The sequence below is a fragment of the Lampetra fluviatilis genome, chromosome 24 (genome assembly GCF_964198595.1).
Source record: "Lampetra fluviatilis chromosome 24, kcLamFluv1.1, whole genome shotgun sequence".
Taxonomy (NCBI): Eukaryota; Metazoa; Chordata; class Hyperoartia; order Petromyzontiformes; family Petromyzontidae; genus Lampetra; species Lampetra fluviatilis.
The window spans coordinates 3,837,294-3,853,827 of NC_136298.1; the positions used below are offsets into that span (position 1 = coordinate 3,837,294).

At 47.5% G+C, this 16,534-nt stretch overlaps 1 protein-coding gene across 4 annotated transcripts in view; it reads left to right on the forward strand.

The window, feature by feature from the left end:
- The window catches only part of AGBL4 (AGBL carboxypeptidase 4), a 423,930-nt gene that overhangs the window by 371,356 nt on the left and 36,040 nt on the right, over positions 1-16,534 (forward strand). For all 4 annotated transcript variants that reach the window (XM_078867534.1, XM_078867531.1, XM_078867530.1 and 1 more), the window contains one exon: positions 14,505-14,594. In XM_078867534.1, the coding sequence (XP_078723660.1) occupies positions 14,505-14,594 (90 nt within the window). The remainder of the gene's footprint in view (positions 1-14,504; positions 14,595-16,534) is intronic.

The following is a 16,534-nucleotide window of genomic DNA, read 5'->3' on the forward strand; positions in this document are numbered from 1 at the left end:
CCCGCCATAGGTATGAGGAATTTCTACCTCTGACTCGGAGCCATCAATAGCGGTGAGTAGGCCTCGGCAAGGTAAGGTAATTGTACCCTTTTAACCGGGTAAAAGGGTAAAGGTAAAGGGTAAAGGTGTCGACATGCCAAGGGGTAAGGGTAAAGGGTAGGGGTAAAAGGGAGGCTCGTTGCTTTTTACCTTTTACCTTACCTGCTAAAGGGTAAAAGGTAGGGTAGAGTGATTGTATTGTGGTAAGGTAAAAGGTAGGGTAAAGGTAGGCTCGTTGTTTTTACACTTTTACCTTACCTTGCCGAGGCCTAGCGGTGAGTTAAATGCTCGATCCGAGCAGAGAAACGGTACGCCGGGCAGTTTCGCTCGATTGTTTCAGAGAAGAGCGTCGTTGCTTCACGCAGCACATGGAACTGATGGCCCAGGCGGCACGTGTGCGCGTCCTGGCAGTGTTTGCTGTTCGGTGAAAATTCGCGAGTTACGCCGTGAACAACAGCGGCGCGACGAGGTGTCCGGTGTTTTCCGCGGAGCTGTTTGCGATGTGAATGGGGGCTGGGGGGCAATTAGGAGTCATTCCCTCTCATCTGCCCGTTGCTTGGGCCAGATTCGCGGCCGTGCGGCAGCAATTTCCGCAGAATGGTGGCTGATTGGAGAGGCTAAGTAATGGTTTTCAGATATTTATTTTCACTGCTGCTTTCCACTTGACAGGCTAACTGTTAAAGCGGTTGCGATTAGCGCGTCCGTAGTTATTTCTACGTGATTTTAACGAGCCTGGTTCTTTAAAAAAAATACTTTTCTGTTTACGTTGTTTTCATCTCAATTCCACGAGGAAAAAGGACCAAAGTGTGGCAGATATCCCCGACGCCCTTTTAGACATCCAAGAAATGATCATTTTCACGAGGGTACTGGACTAAGGACGATTTGCGAAATTAAAAGCAATCAGCGTACAGCGCTCTATGAACCTGGCAACCTCAATTCTATTCCCGGTCATGGCTAACATCAGTGGGGATTGATATCTAAACTGAACTAGAAACTTTTTTTTTAGTCTTACCAGGTAAGGCCCACTGAGCTATACAGCTCTTTTTAGAAGCGACCTGGCCACAAATGATAGCTCAACGAAGTGGCTGAGCACGTGGAAATGTATAGCAGCCAAACGCGCGTTGATTCTGAATGCGGAGGGAAAAACCGGAGGACCCGGAAAAAAATCCACACCACCACGGGGAGAGACATGCAAACTCCATATATACAGCAGGCGTCAGCGTCGGGTTCGAACCAACAACCTCCTGTATACCAGGTGAGGTCGTGAACATCTCACCACTGTGGCCCCTATCTGACCAGCGTGGTGAAGTATGGTTTAAAAAAATCCATGACTAACACGCTGACCAGACTTCTTGGAAGAAGTGGGAGTATCCACACTTTACCGCACCACCATTGCACGCGACCTACCGATCGGCTAACTCAGGTGGTCAAGAAGTGGCAGGGCAGAAGATAAATAGATAACCCTGGCCCATTGTTCCAACTGCCGTGCCAGGATGTTGAACCGGCGAACTTTGCATTGCAAATCCAGTGAAGTGACCCGCTACACCACGGCGGCATCTGTAATCGTCATTTAATGACCTCGAATTTTAAATGGCATGGCCACCTCTGACTTCCCACAAAGAGGCACTGATTTTTTGGCGACACGGACGATAGTGTTAATGAGCTGCACTGGCTTCCTATTGAATACAGGATTGCGTATAAATTATGCCTGCTCGTCTTCAAGAGTATCCTTCAATGTGCTCCGTCCTATCTCGCCGATCAGTGCGTCCCAGCTTCAACAGACCCCCCCCCCCCCCATCAGTCGACTCTGACTGCGGTCCCCGCCGTGTGTAACCCTCGCACCTCGCGAGATGCGGCCAGCGCAGTTTTGGGGGCCTTCGGCCTAAAGACGCTGGAACACGCTGCCACCTCGGAGTTTTGGATTTATCCCTGAGTCTGAGCCAATTCTGCAACAGACTCTGAACGGTGTTGTTGTTTCATCATCATTGGACCCCCTTTGCCAGTACCAAAATATGAGAATAGGTTTTACCCTTTTTCTGGCAATTAAACAGTTGTGTTAAGATGTTAAAACACCAAACTGAAACCTTTTACAAGGAATCATGTCTGCAATAACCACAATACTTTTGATCAGAATGCGAACAAAAAACATACTCTGATAATATATGCATTGTCTTTGAGACTGATTGGTCTACGCCTTTTGGCGTCCTCTGGTCTAACACCGTTTGGGACGAGACTCAAAAGAAGCTGTCGCTGATTTCAGTTTGGTGTTTTAACATTTTAACACAACTGTTTTGTTGCCAAAAAAGGGGAAAACCTCTTCTCAGGAGTTGTTGTTGTTGATGTTTCAGAGACTTCACTGCGCGATCGACGCGCATTCGTGATGGAATGGACTCATAAGAGTGTGCAATGACAAATGTTCTTACTTACTAATCTCCTTGCTTACTGTTGGCCGAGGCGACCCCATCTGGGATTAAATTTTGCAGACTTCCGATTGTGAGTCTCTGGTGCGAAAGAGAGATTCTCGAGTTGATGGCATGAGACTCTGTAACATTGTATCCAGCTAATTTACCGTCATGCCAATCAATGGACGCGCGCGTGAAATCACAAAGCACTTTGAAGCCATTTCGGCTCAATCTCCCATTTGCACAGAGATGAATATTAATGTGGGGATTAATGTGAGGATTAAATGTCTTCGAGCATGACAACTGTTAAAATCTGGTGCTAAAGCAACACTTTTTTTTAACATGTCATGTTTTATTGAAACTAATCCAAAATTCCTTCAGAAATTGGCGAATGATATCACGTATAATCCTTCATATAAGCAATTCGATGTCAGTATTTTTGTTATACTTAAAAATATATAATAGTTAAGGCCGTTTCTCAACCCACTGCTCGATTAAGACATCCCCCACTCTCTGTATGGCCATGGGGGTTGTTTAACCATACTTCACCACACTGGTGAAGGGGGGAAGGAGGCCAGGTCCAGTTCAGATATCACTGCCCCTGATGTTAGCCACGACGGAGAATACAACCTAGGCTGCAGGCTAAGTCGTCGATTTAGCGGCAAGGGTGTCGCAGTGGCAACATCCGTTCCTCGCGGCAAGAAGGACCTGGGTTCGATTACCGACTCGGGTGTCGTTCTGTGTGGAGTGTGTACGCTCTCCCCCTGTCCTACATGGGGTTTCCTCCGGGTTCCCTGGTTTCACTCCCACAGCTAAATAAGACACGCGCGGTGCAACTGGTGTGGGGCCAAAACATCCCCGATGATGAAAAATCACCTGCAAATTACTCAATTGGGAAACACACAAACACGGCAGCAGCAACATCGCCACTGACGCTTGGAAGGACCCTCCTCCAAAACTGAAGTCAACTTTTTTATTTTAACAGGTAAGGCCCACTGAGCTGTGTAGCTCTTCTTCAGAAGCGACCTGGCCACACAAATGAGAGCTCACCGAAGTGGCTTATCATGTGGACATTTATAGCAGCCAAATTACTCTAAACGTACGTTTCTAAATGTGGTGGGAAACACCGGGTGGACCCGGAGAAAGATCCACGCCACCACGACGAGAGAGAGACACGCAAACTCCAAATATACAGCAGCAGGCGTCGCGGTCGGGATTGAACCCACGAACCTCCTGTACACCAGGCGAGGGAGTTAACATCTCCTAGCCACCGTGGCGCCCTCTTTATACTTTCCTGGTCAACCAAGTGTGATAATTAACATAATTTAGCAGCGAAAAATGTCGTTGAATAACCACACCGTGTTACTAATTGTTAAAACAGTCTTCCAACATAATGTCGTCATTGACAGCAATGAGTTGACACTTATGACGATAATAGTACCGATCCTTTAACTGCCTACTCACCAAGGGTTGTCCTTCGGGAAGCCTGGTTCTCGCCAGAGGCGTGATGAGTGTGCTGCATGGGCTTGAGGCTACTCAATGAATGAGAATCGTAATCTTTACTTGGACTGCAGGAGGAATCCGATGAGCTATGAAGCTCTTTATTTTCACAGATGTATCCAGTGTGGGCGAGTCAGCGAGTTACAACAGCAAACAGTTCAACGACAACCAAAAACGATTGGAGTACAAAATAGAGAAAACGGTGAGCAAGTCACGAAATATAAAAACATAATGACAATACAAATAATTACGTAAGTTTGATTTATCAGGATTGGGCAAGGCAGCAAAAACGACAAGAAACAGTCGCAGACCACGCCGAGCTAACACCACACAGCAGGAGTCCGTCAATAAACTGGCGCATTTACATTGAACTCGTCGATGTACACGGCATGTGAGGACCAAAGTTAGAAATCACATTTGCAAATGTGGCCGCCGTATCCAGCGTGAATCTTTTGCCTCGGGGTATTCTTTGAGGGAAAGATGCACGATGTCAAGGGAGGAAACAGGATTGGTCCAGAACGTTAGTGCTGCAACGGGGAAAGGCTTTGCCACGAGAATCATAATCTCTATTTAGAGTGGAAGAATCCGATAAGCTCTGAAGCTTTTTTTCCCCCCCAACAGATGTCCAGTAAGGTGCGGGGATAGATAAGCACTACCCTCAGGGCTTGTTTGACCGGATAGACACTTTGACGCTCTGCCTATGCACACAGAGATGAAGCCTCGTCGCAGACTCTCAAGGTATTCAATTGCAATGCTCTTATTTGTGAGATTTGACCATACTTCACCACGCTGGCCAATACAAGTTTTTATTTTCGAAGCGAGGGCAGGCCCAGCCAGTAAGGATGCTGCTCACCACTGCGTTGTTAGCCACGCCATGGCTGGCAATCAAACTCGGACTTATGATTTAAACAAACATGGATCAATTCCTACAACGATTTGTCCACCTCCAGTATTCAACGTGCAGGTCAGGCTGCAGCGTTCTCTATACGATTGCCAATTGACTTCCGAAGGCCTACCCCTCATGACGCGTTGGGTTCATTTGACCATACTTCCCCGCTCCGGTCTGGTACGTCTGGCGAAGGGTGCCGTTTCTCAGGACCATTTCGGGGACCACTCGCCACTCATTAGCCACGGGCCCCCCGGGAGTGGAAGTCAATGCGCACCCCCCTCCCTGTTCGCAGCGCAGGCGATGCGCTAACCCCCGCGAGCACCTCGCCAGCTTTTCATAGCGGACATCATATACCTTGACACAATAACCCAAACCCTTAACGTTTCTCCCCGCTAACCCCCTCCCACCCCCCAAAAAAAAATCTCTAGTGTGCGTTCCTAAAGGTTTGCCCCCCAACACCCCCAACCCCCTTCCCCTCCAAAAAAAAAAGAAATCCTCTTCATTTCTTCAAACAAGATTATGGCTGTGAGCCGGGAGGGCTCTTAATGAGGCGCGGGTTTGTGTGCGGGTCGTGGCGTCGGCTTCTCTCGCCGCACAGCGGCTGTGGTGTTTGTTCGGCCGCGGCGGCAGCGGCGGCGGCGGCAGCTCCGTCGCTGCCCTTCAGCTTCTCGTCCGTCTGAAACGCACGCGCCGCGATCCGTGACATTTCTCTGCCTCCACCTCATGCATAATGGATGCGCGGCATTTGGACGTGGGCCCCCCCGATATCTCTTTCCCGCTATCCTTCAGCACCCCCCGCCCCGCCCCGCACTCACCCAACTCCCCCCCACTCTGCCCCCCCCACCCCCACCCCCGTGACCCACCCCCCATTATATATATATAATATATTTATTTAGCCCTTGCTGTGATCATGTATGCATTGCACACCCGTGACCCCCGCTCTCGTCAGATTGATTGGCATTCCTGTTTAGGGCACTGCCGGTGATTTCCGTGCCGAGGCTTGTTAACGTATCAGCCCTGCTACGCTAAGCTAAGCAGGTTTGAGCCTGGATTGTGATTGGATGGGTGACCACCATCCTTCAATATGATTTTTAAGAAACACCCACTCAGGTTGTTTTAGGCAGCTGCGAGGCTATGTTGTGGACTGTAGAGGGCAGTGCACCAAAATGCGTTGTTGTACTGTAGTGTTGTCCCGCGTCTATGCTCCCCAACTTCTCCCACCCGCACTGACCCGCGTGGTTAAATTTGGTCAAGTTATCCCCGTGCCCACATGACGTGCGGAGGCCCTCATCCAGCAGTGGATTGACAGTAAGGCTGGAGAGGCACTCGCCGCGGTTTGAATGGTTCTATGCCTCATTTTGAAGGTGATCATTCTGATTCCTGATCCAGGGGTGTGGGGTTGGCTTAACCAGTAACTTTCCACACCGGGTCAATAAAATCAAACCACTTGTTCAGAGGCCACCTGTGGTACTGCTTTGGATACACTGACCGCCCACCACAGAAAATGTGGAATTTTCACAAATGTATTCATGGCCACCAGCAGGAACCATCTCATTCAAATGATTATTTATGCATTGTTACACTTGATTCTGGGCAGCAAAGCCAGCGTTCGCCTCTGCTGGTGACCCTGAGCGAGTGGTAGAAATTACACATTCCTCTGATTGACCCTCTCCAATAGGTTAACCAGAGTGTTGAATTCCATCAAAAGTGGGAATTATTTTACCCATCAGACGGGCTGAGTTGATCTCCAGCCACACTATAAAATCTCGATCAATCGGCCAATTGGAGGTTGAATCCTTTGATCGCAGTGCCACCCGGCCAAGTCAATTGAATATTCCTGTGAACAGGCTTTGCCTGCTTCGTGTTGGCTTTATTGCCACAATCCATGGGAGGCAAATTACTTGGTTTGCAGATGTTGGGAAACCTATATGTTTACGTGTTTAACATGAGACCAAGTATTACCCTGCTGTATGGCAATCCAAATTCATAAATTCAGATTTTGTTTTGTTATAAGCACAGACTCAGCTGTGCGGTCCTTCATCACCTGTCACTCGAGACACAATTGTGCGTATTTATTATCATTCTTTCAAAGTGTGACGTAAGATTTAATGTTCTCTGACCTTCAGTGCCATTTGATAATTTAATTGGAAAATGAATGCCTGTCACATACATCGACAATTTATAACAATCGTTATTTTTTTCAGAGCTATTGCAGAACTTTCTTGGATGCTTACGATCAATGGGTTGTGAAAAGAATATTCTTGGCCTGTCCTTGGTTAAACAACCTCCACTGCGATACAGATGCTGGCGTGGTCTAACTGATTTAAAGCTTTCGTGACTGCAGGGATTCATCTTCTTGGTTCTTTTGGTAAAGTCACGTAGAAGGGAAATAATAAAAATAAACAATTATAAAATAATTCTCACGACGTTTCGGCCACAACGCAAGCAGCCGTCCTCAGACCTGTTCTTCACCTGAGGACGGCTGCTTGCGTTGTGGCCGAAACGTCGTGAGAATTGTATTTTATTATGTTTTATTTTTATGATTGTATTATTTCCCTTTTACGTGACTTTACCGAAAGAACCAAGAAGGTGGTCTAACTGGTTCGCATTCTGCACTAGCTGATTATTTGGCTGCTATACATTTCCACGTGATGATGAGGCCACTTTTGTTGAGCGATCATTTGTGGCCAGGTCGCGTCTGAAAAATAAGTTAATACCTCGGTGGGATTTACCTCGTAAGATAAAAAAAGGTTTATTTTTATGTTTTAAAGTGATTAGTTTATCTTTTATATACTCTGCATTCACATCGTGTTTTTGCATCGTTTGTTGTCGTAACGTTCTGACCCGCCCACACTGGAAATCTGTGAAAAAGAGCTTTATAACTCATCGGAGTCCTCTTGCAGTATATATAATATAAACGTCCAACTTTATCTGTGATTAATGTGATGAACGCTGCACTTTCCGTCGTTTTCACGCAGGGAGCGCTGCAAACCTACGCGCCCCTGCATGAACGACGGAGGCGCAGGGACAGACGTTCGATTACGTTGGAATCGATCTGCAGACGGCGGTCTTCTCGCACGGCCAGAAGCTCTGTGTCGCCTTATCTCGATCCCGCAATCCCAAACTGGTGACAGTCCGCATCGAACCGAACCCCTCATCAAGGCCATCTACTTAACGACGAGAGAACATTCACACGAAATGTCGTTTTCAATTAAGTTTTCTCGATGTAAAATTGTATTTATATATTAACAACTTTCTCTATCTGTCTTTGATGAACGCTTGAGAGAGGGAGAGAGAACGAGGCGATTCGGTGTTGATTCCCAGAATCGACTTGGCCCCAACCGACACGACTTTGCCATTTGTTTTGCGACGACGACAATTTCCCATTCTGCCCGTATACGCTATCACAATCAACAAGTCGCAGGGGACAGACGTTCCATTACGTTGGTAAGCGCACAACTTTATCTATCTTTCTATGATGAATAAAAATAAATATTCAGATTTTGATCGCCGGTTCTATCTCCTGGCGCCGCAGTTAAAATAATGTCGCAAGTTTCTTGATCCCCCCCCCCCGCGCCTCCTCCTGCCTCTGTGTACAAAGCAACACTGCATCACAGTGAGTCGATCGGCAGGCAACGGGCGGTGGGGTAAAGTGTGAGGACTCCCAACTCATGCTAGACGCCCGGCCAGCATGGAAGAGTAGGCCAAAAATAACCTGCAGTAGAGGGGCTTTCTGGAGTTCTCTCTCGCGTAGGCCTCTTCCAGCAGCAATGGCGTGAGCAAGGGATTGCAGGCCTGCGCTTTTACCTGTTGCGCTAATGTGTGTGTGTGTTGAATTTCATTCGCACCGTACGTAGCCAACCGTGATAATCGGAAGTGCGGGGGAAGGACAACAAACTAAACACAAGAAATTAGTTTTCAATCGAGATTATTTTAAAGTGCATTGCTACAGTAGCTTCCTCATATTGGAAGGAAGAGCATTCCAGGCAGCGGCAGAAGCGCATCTGAAAGTGCGCGATGCGGTGACCACCGTCTTTTTTCGACGGCCAAACACAAGCCGCCACTGCTGCGAGGATGAGCGGAGTTCGCGTGATGGTTTATGGCCTTTGATGAGATCAGCGAGGTGTCGTGCGGTATTGCACGTTTAACTATGTTTTAATGTCATCTCAAAAATTACTGCACTAATTACATTTTCATTTCGCACCATTCGCCAAATCTCATCATTCCCCATTTTTTCGTGGCCAGGTTGGGCTAAGAATTCGGGGAGTTTTTTTCTTTCTACATTTTTTCAAGATTTGATCGTAAAGGAGAGAGTGAAAGCGTGTGTGCAATGCATGACGCAAATTGTGCATTGCACACAAAGAGGAGTTTGTATAAAATGTCAGGCAAGATTTTATCTTTTTATATATTATTATACCAGCCATGCAGAATGAGAAGGGATTAAATTTAACCGTGAAAAAAACTACACACACACACTAGATGAGATTAAATTAATTCAGTTCTTCGGTGCCATTTTGACGGATGCACATTTACGGTGATAAATTATGCGACGGCATTTTAATATCTGCAATTGTTTTACGTTCCAAGAAAGGACAAAGAAATTAAAAGGTGTACGTACCCGCAAAAAAAAAGCACCGTGACCTTTCTCTCAAGATAAGCGTGTCCCTTCGTGGCATTTAGACAATGGGGCGCACACTGCACGTTGTTGCACATTAAACACGCGTCCCTGACCACCTTAAGCTAAAAGCTGATGAGAAGAAATAAATAAATATACCTATGAGAAAATAATAATAAAATAATAAGACATGAAAATTACTCAAACTATTTTTCATTTATTATTTTACTTTATTATTATTTTTATTATTATAATCTTTTTACCTACGTGACTTTTCCGAAAAAACCTTGCAGTCACGAAAGCTTCAAATCTAGAATAGATGGGTGGGAATGCACGTTGCAGGGTTAGGAGGAGCTGAGGCTAAACAACCTCTAGGCTCCAAAGAGAATGTGCAGGGACGAAGTCCTTACCGTCATGCGGTGATGTATGTTTATTTGTTTTACTTAACCAGGTAAAGCCCACTGAACTATAGAGCTCTTTATTTTCAGAAGCGACCTGGCCACAAATGACAGCTCAACGAAGTGGCTTATCGCGTGGAAATGTACATCAGCCAAATATTCGAAACGCGTGTTTCTAAATGCGGAGGGGAACAGCGGAGGACCCGGAGAAAAATTCACGGGACTACGGGGAGAGAGACATGTAAAATATACCGGTGTCAAGGTCGGGATCGAACCCACGACCTCTTGCATACCAGGCGTGGCAGTTAACATCTTGTCACCGCAGCGCCCCAAGATGCACTCCCAGAAGGCCGCGTGGCTAATGAGATGCGTAAAAACATTCTGTTATTTTCTAATGCAATGAAATTAATGTGGGCAGGGAGGCTTATTGCCCGTTTGGTGCTTTAGTAGCTAATTTAATGAATAACATCCGAAAATACGACGTGAATAAAAAAGCATTGACTTGTTTATGATTTAATTTGCCTGAAGTAATGTTGCATTTTTTCTGCATACATTTTACTTGTCAGAACTAGTTGCACTAATTTATATATAAAAGGCTTTCGGAAAAAATCTATTTGATATTGAAAAGCAACATGCCAAACGTGCCTAAAAAAATTATAATAAAATGTCCAGTCGTTGCGTGTTGTTGTTATTATTATTCTGTGTCACTTTGTGAATCAGAAACGCGAACAATGACAAACATTTTTTTAAACAAAAGCTGAAAAGTTCACGACGAAGTGCATAGAGACGCAGACTTGGAATGGCACTGAGAGACGGAGATAGGAACGCGTGCATCAGAGAGCACACACAACACGTTAGAGCCATCGCATAATTTGAATAATGATTCCAAACGTGTAACGTGCTGCACGGCATCAGTCCACTCGCGGACAGAGAGAGAGAACGACTCGGACGAGTTGGAATGCCAGCGGGCCAGGCGGAGAGCCGGCACCAAATTTTGCCCCCAAGCTCTGTGGTCCTCTACATATTAAGTTGTTTTCGGCCAATGAATGTGGGCGCAAACTGCAGCGCCCGGAGAAAACCCAAGCTTGCGAGGGTGCAACACTCAATCCCCTACTGCTGGAACAGGTCGAGTCCATATTTTCTGTGCCACATTCTGACGAGCGAGGGTACGAGTGCATCGCACCTTCTCGACGCCCACGGGAAGGGAGATTAGTTCAGTTGCTGTGCTGCCTTCTCCTGGCGAGCAAGGGTATGGCACCTCCTGCACACGCACGCGTAGAAGGGAGTTTCACAACCATCACTCCTGCTGCCTCCACAGCGGTGGATTACAGGCGGTGACTATAGCCACCACCGTCCGTATTGACTGGAGAGAAAGTTGCGGGGCCCGTTTGTCGGGACACATCGCGAGAGAAGGGATGATGGTTAATGGACAGCGCTGGACACTGAATGGCAGCCAGAGAAAGGAACGCCCCGGGGTAGGACAACCACAGCTTCGTCGGCGTAACAGCACGGACTTCGGTTCATGTGCAGGAGATCGATTGTGGAATAGCAGGAGCGTGAATGAAGGATGGCAACAGCATCGCGGGGGGTCGGGGGGGGGGCTTCATGCAGCAGTGGATAGACCACGGCTGAGAAGGATGATGATAACGAGTCGTGTAAAGAGCTCGTGAATTCATCGTTGTCTACCATTATTATGCTAACTATGCACGCACATTTTTTTGGTTTTGTTCATGTAAAATAAATCTATGCATATTATATGCGAGCCCTATGCTAATGTTATTCTTCATGCTGAGATTATAATTGATCGGACAAGAGCATGCAACACAGGCAAGACAAGGCGACAATGCATGCGACACCTAATGAAGAGAATCGATTCTTGAATTAAATGGAGACCCCAACATTTTTCTGAAAATTTACGGTTCCCCGGAGGGATGTCTGATTTCCTGCTTTATACATTGGGGTGTGGATGAAGCGGTATTGCAGAAGTTAGCTTCATGTACCGGGGAGGAGTCGCGAAGAGTCTCAACCAAAACTCCTTTTTCAGGAGGGATCTGCCAAATCTCCGCGGTGGGGTGGCCATGTTACTGCTGTGTGTGTTTCCAAATTGAGTAAATTGCGGGTGATTTTTCATCATTGGGGATGTTTTGGCCCCACACCAGTTGCGCCGCGCGTGTCTCATTTAGCTGTGGGAGTGAAACCAGGGAACCCGGAGGAAACCCCATGTAGAACAGGGGGAGAGCGTACACACTCCACACAGAACGACACTCGAGTCGGTAATCGAACCCAGGCCCTTCTTGCCGCGAGGCACGGATGTTGCCACTGAATCGGTTGGTTAGCGAAATCGATTCGATTCCCAGCCGTGGCTAGCGTCAGTTGTCAGTGATATCTGAACTGGACCTGGCCTCCCCCCTCCCCCTTCACCAGTGTGGTGAAGTATGGCCAACACAGAGTGGGGGAGGGCCTTCATCGAGCAGTGGATTGACAAAGGGCTTTAACTATTATATGTTGTTAAGTATAACAAAAATACTGACATCGAATTTCTTACGTGAAGGAGTATACGTGATATCATTCGGCAATTTCTGGAAAAAAATTTGATTAGTTTGAATAAAGCATATTAAAAACAATTGGCCTGCAACCTATGTTCGACTCCCGGACATGGCGAACATGGGTGGCGAGCCCTTTTTCCAACCCTTCGGCTCAGCGCGGTGAAGTATGGTCAAAAACAACCCCCACCGCCGGCGTGATAATTAAGCGAACAAATGGTTTATTCAGAATGCTATTTCAAAGAAATTTCATAAATTTGCTTCTCATTTATATATATAATGATACGTTTATGCTTTGTGCAGAAAGCATCTGTCAAAATCTAATTACTGGTTGAACCACTGAAACAAAAACACCCAGAGTTTTGCGAGCAATTTCATTTGTAATGTATTATCTCATTTTAAAAGTTGAGTGTGTGTATAAATGTTATATATATACACACACATAAAACAAACTGTTAAAATAAAAATAGGTGGTACGCTCTCTGGCAATAAAACAGCTGTTAAGATGTTCAAATATCAAATAGAAACCTTTTGATTTTACGCGCCAATATCGCCCTCGGTGAGATCGACATCGGTGCTGTACATCGCTTCGATTGACGTCGTTTCCGAGACTCGTCGACGCGCCTTTCAGGAACGCATCCCCCCCCCCGACGTAAACCGGGGTTTCGTGTGACTAAGTTCGACGTGCATGCATACATAGTGTGAACCACAGTAGCGTGAACCACAGTAGCGTGAACCACAGTAGCGTCAACCACAGTAGCGTGAACCACAGTAGCGTGAACCACAGTAGCGTGAACCACAGTAGCGTGACCCACAGTAGCGTGACCCACAGTAGCGTGAACCACAGTAGCGTGACCCACAGTAGCGTGAACCACAGTAGCGTGACCCACAGTAGCGTGAACCACAGTAGCGTGAACCACAGTAGCGTGACCCACAGTAGCGTGAACCACAGTAGCGTGAACCACAGTAGCGTGACCCACAGTAGCGTGACCCACAGTAGCGTGAACCACAGTAGCGTGACCCACAGTAGCGTGAACCACAGTAGCGTGAACCACAGTAGCGTGACCCACAGTAGCGTGAACCACAGTAGCGTGAACCACAGTAGCGTGACCCACAGTAGCGTGAACCACAGTAGCGTGAACCACAGTAGCGTGACCCACAGTAGCGTGAACCACAGTAGCGTGAACCACAGTAGCGTGAACCACAGTAGCGTGAACCACAGTAGCGTGAACCACAGTAGCGTGACCCACAGTAGCGTGAACCACAGTAGCGTGACCCACAGTAGCGTGAACCACAGTAGCGTGAACCACAGTAGCGTGAACCACAGTAGCGTGAACCACAGTAGCGTGAACCACAGTAGCGTGAACCACAGTAGCGTGAACCACAGTAGCGTGAACCACAGTAGCGTGAACCACAGTAGCGTGAACCACAGTAGCGTGAACCACAGTAGCGTGAACCACAGTAGCGTGCTCTCCTTCCACGGAGGAGTCGCAGGAGGAGAAGATCAAAACGACACGAACTCTCTCTCCTGAAGCCGTCTCGTCGTGACCAGCAGCAGACCACGACATTGGCACTCAGCTCCTGAACCACGGTGCCGCTACCATCGGGGGCCAGGCTAGAGACGGAGACTACTTTTCAACCCCAAATCGAGGCAGGCAGTCGGGGAGGGGGTAAGCTCTTGAGCCTGGAGCCTGGATTCAACATCGCGGATGGCTGAGTGTAAGAGAGTTGCTTGCTGTGGGGACAGCAGCGAAGAGAAAGAGTGACCCTAAACCAATGGGAACGTATGTATGTGTGCTGTATGTACGTATGTTGAAATTCTTTCGCACCGTACGTAGCCAACCGTGACAATCGGAGATGCGCGCTGGGGGGAGGAAACATTAAACTAAACGCACAAAAAGCAATTCTGGTGAAATGAGAATGGAAATGATCAACTCAAACCGATTGATAACACACTCAACAGACGTTTCGGTCTCAGCGCCTTGCTCGTTAACCTCAGCGTCCGTGACCAATGGGGAAGCGAGACAATTATAATCGCTCGCATTGGCAGTGTGCTTGCCGCCGGCGTGCCTGGAGACACGCGTGGGGTTTGTCGGTGTCTCCCTGGTCGTGTGCCAGGAAACCTGGATCCTGGAGCGAAGCGGAGGGTGGTGCTGGTCACCGCGCGGGTTCATGCCGGAGAAACACCCTCTTCCTACGTCTGCCAGGGTCAGCCGGTGGCCTCCACAACTCTCTGTTTGTCCGTGTGTCTGACTGTCTGCGTCTCTCTCTTATCTCTGTGTGTCCGCGTGTGTGTTTGCCAGTGTCTCTGTGTTTCAATCTCTGTCTTTGCCTGTTTTGTGTGTCTCCGTGTCCGTGCGTGTGGCTGCCAGTGTTTGAGTGTGTGTGTGTATCCGTGTCTGCCCTCCAGCAACAAGGGAGGGCAGAGGAGCAACGCTCACAACAACGAGCGGAGCGCCAGGCGGCTAAAACACAACATGTTGGCATAGTAGGGGGCACAGGTGGTGCATCGTCCAGTCATCACAATCAGTCGGCCCATGGCACCTGAGTCTGCCCCGTGACCTCCTGCCAGCGGGCGTCCGACACTTCACGTGTCTTTAACGTGCACATAGCCTGGCACAGGCGCCGTGGTGACGTCACCGCCACTTACTGGAGAATGGCGGTTGTTGTTGTGTCTGTGTGTCGCTCTGTCTGTATCTGTCTCCGTGTCTTTATATGTCTCCATCTCTGTATGTGTCTCTGTGTCTAGTGTAGTGGTTAGCGCGCTGCGCTATGAACCCGGTGACCCGAGTTCGATTCCCGCTCACGGCCAACACCAGTGACGATTATCTGAACCCGTCCCGGGCCTCCCCTAGGTCGACTGAGCCTCAAATGAGTATCTGGTGTGGTGTGTAAACATCGCCACTAGGGAGAAAAAGGCGGTCGGGGGTGGTGCTGGCCACCCACCCCCTCGTGTACCGTTCTGGCCTTCATAGGTGCTCGCTAACAGCACTTGCCCCTACAGTCTATTAAGGCTATACGGGAGATCTTTGTGTGTGTCTCCCTCTCTGTGTGTGTCTCCATGTCTGTGTGTGTGTCCCCGTCTGTGCGTGTGTCTTTGTGTGTGTGTCTGTGTGAGTGTTTCCCTGTTTGTGTTGTCTGTCCGTGTCTGTGTCTCCGTGTCTGTCGCGTGTTGTGATTACTGCAAGCGCTGCCCGTGCACATGCTCTGATCAGGACGCAGTTTTTATTTTCATTTTTTACCTCTATAACAAAAAATCACGGATAACCCAGCGGGTATTGGGAGTTATTTGTTGGGTAACTCTCTTTGTTGAGCTATTATTTTTGTGGCCAGGTCGCTTCTGAATAGCTCAGTGGGCTTTACCTGGTGAGATTAAAAAAAAGTTTTATTTTAATATTCTGAAGTGATGCTTGTCCACGAGGTACTCAGTTTAGATTCGGGTATAAATGTCCACGTGGTAAGTCACTTCGTTCAGCTAGCGTTTGTGGACATGTCGCTTCTGGAAAAGAAGCTAATAGCTCAGTGGGCCTTACCTGGTAAAATATAAATGTTTATTTTGCTGTATATTCTTGCTTTACCTATAATTTCTACTCCTATCGTGTTTTTGCGCTCTTTGTTGTTGTAACGTTCTGACCCTGTGTCCCTACTGAACATCTGTGAAAAAGAGCTTTATAGATAATCGGATTCCCCCAGTATAAATAGAGATTCTGATGATTCTGATCCTTTTGTCCACGAAGAAAATCACAAGTGTTTGGAAGCCGCTTCGCTGTGCAATGTGGGTAACATTGTGGAGAATCACGGAAATTCGTAAGTAGGGCCACGGTTAATAGGAGTCTTTCCGGTGCATACGACTGCCACATGTAATAGGAGTCATGGGTGAGAGGGCCGCGGATAATATTATTCATTTATTAAATCCTTTATATTAAGTTCACTTGCTTGCGTGCTTGCGTGCTTGCTTGCGCGCTTACGACCGTGCAAATCTTTCGGTCGTTTTTTAACCCACTTCCCGTGATCCAATCGAGCTGACATTTTGCACACAGACTCGTTGTGCGTGACAATTTATTTTCGTGAAAAGAAATTTCCATAACTTTACACTTTTTAGGAATTTTTTTTTTATATTTAATTACCAATTGCTTAATGGTGGCAGG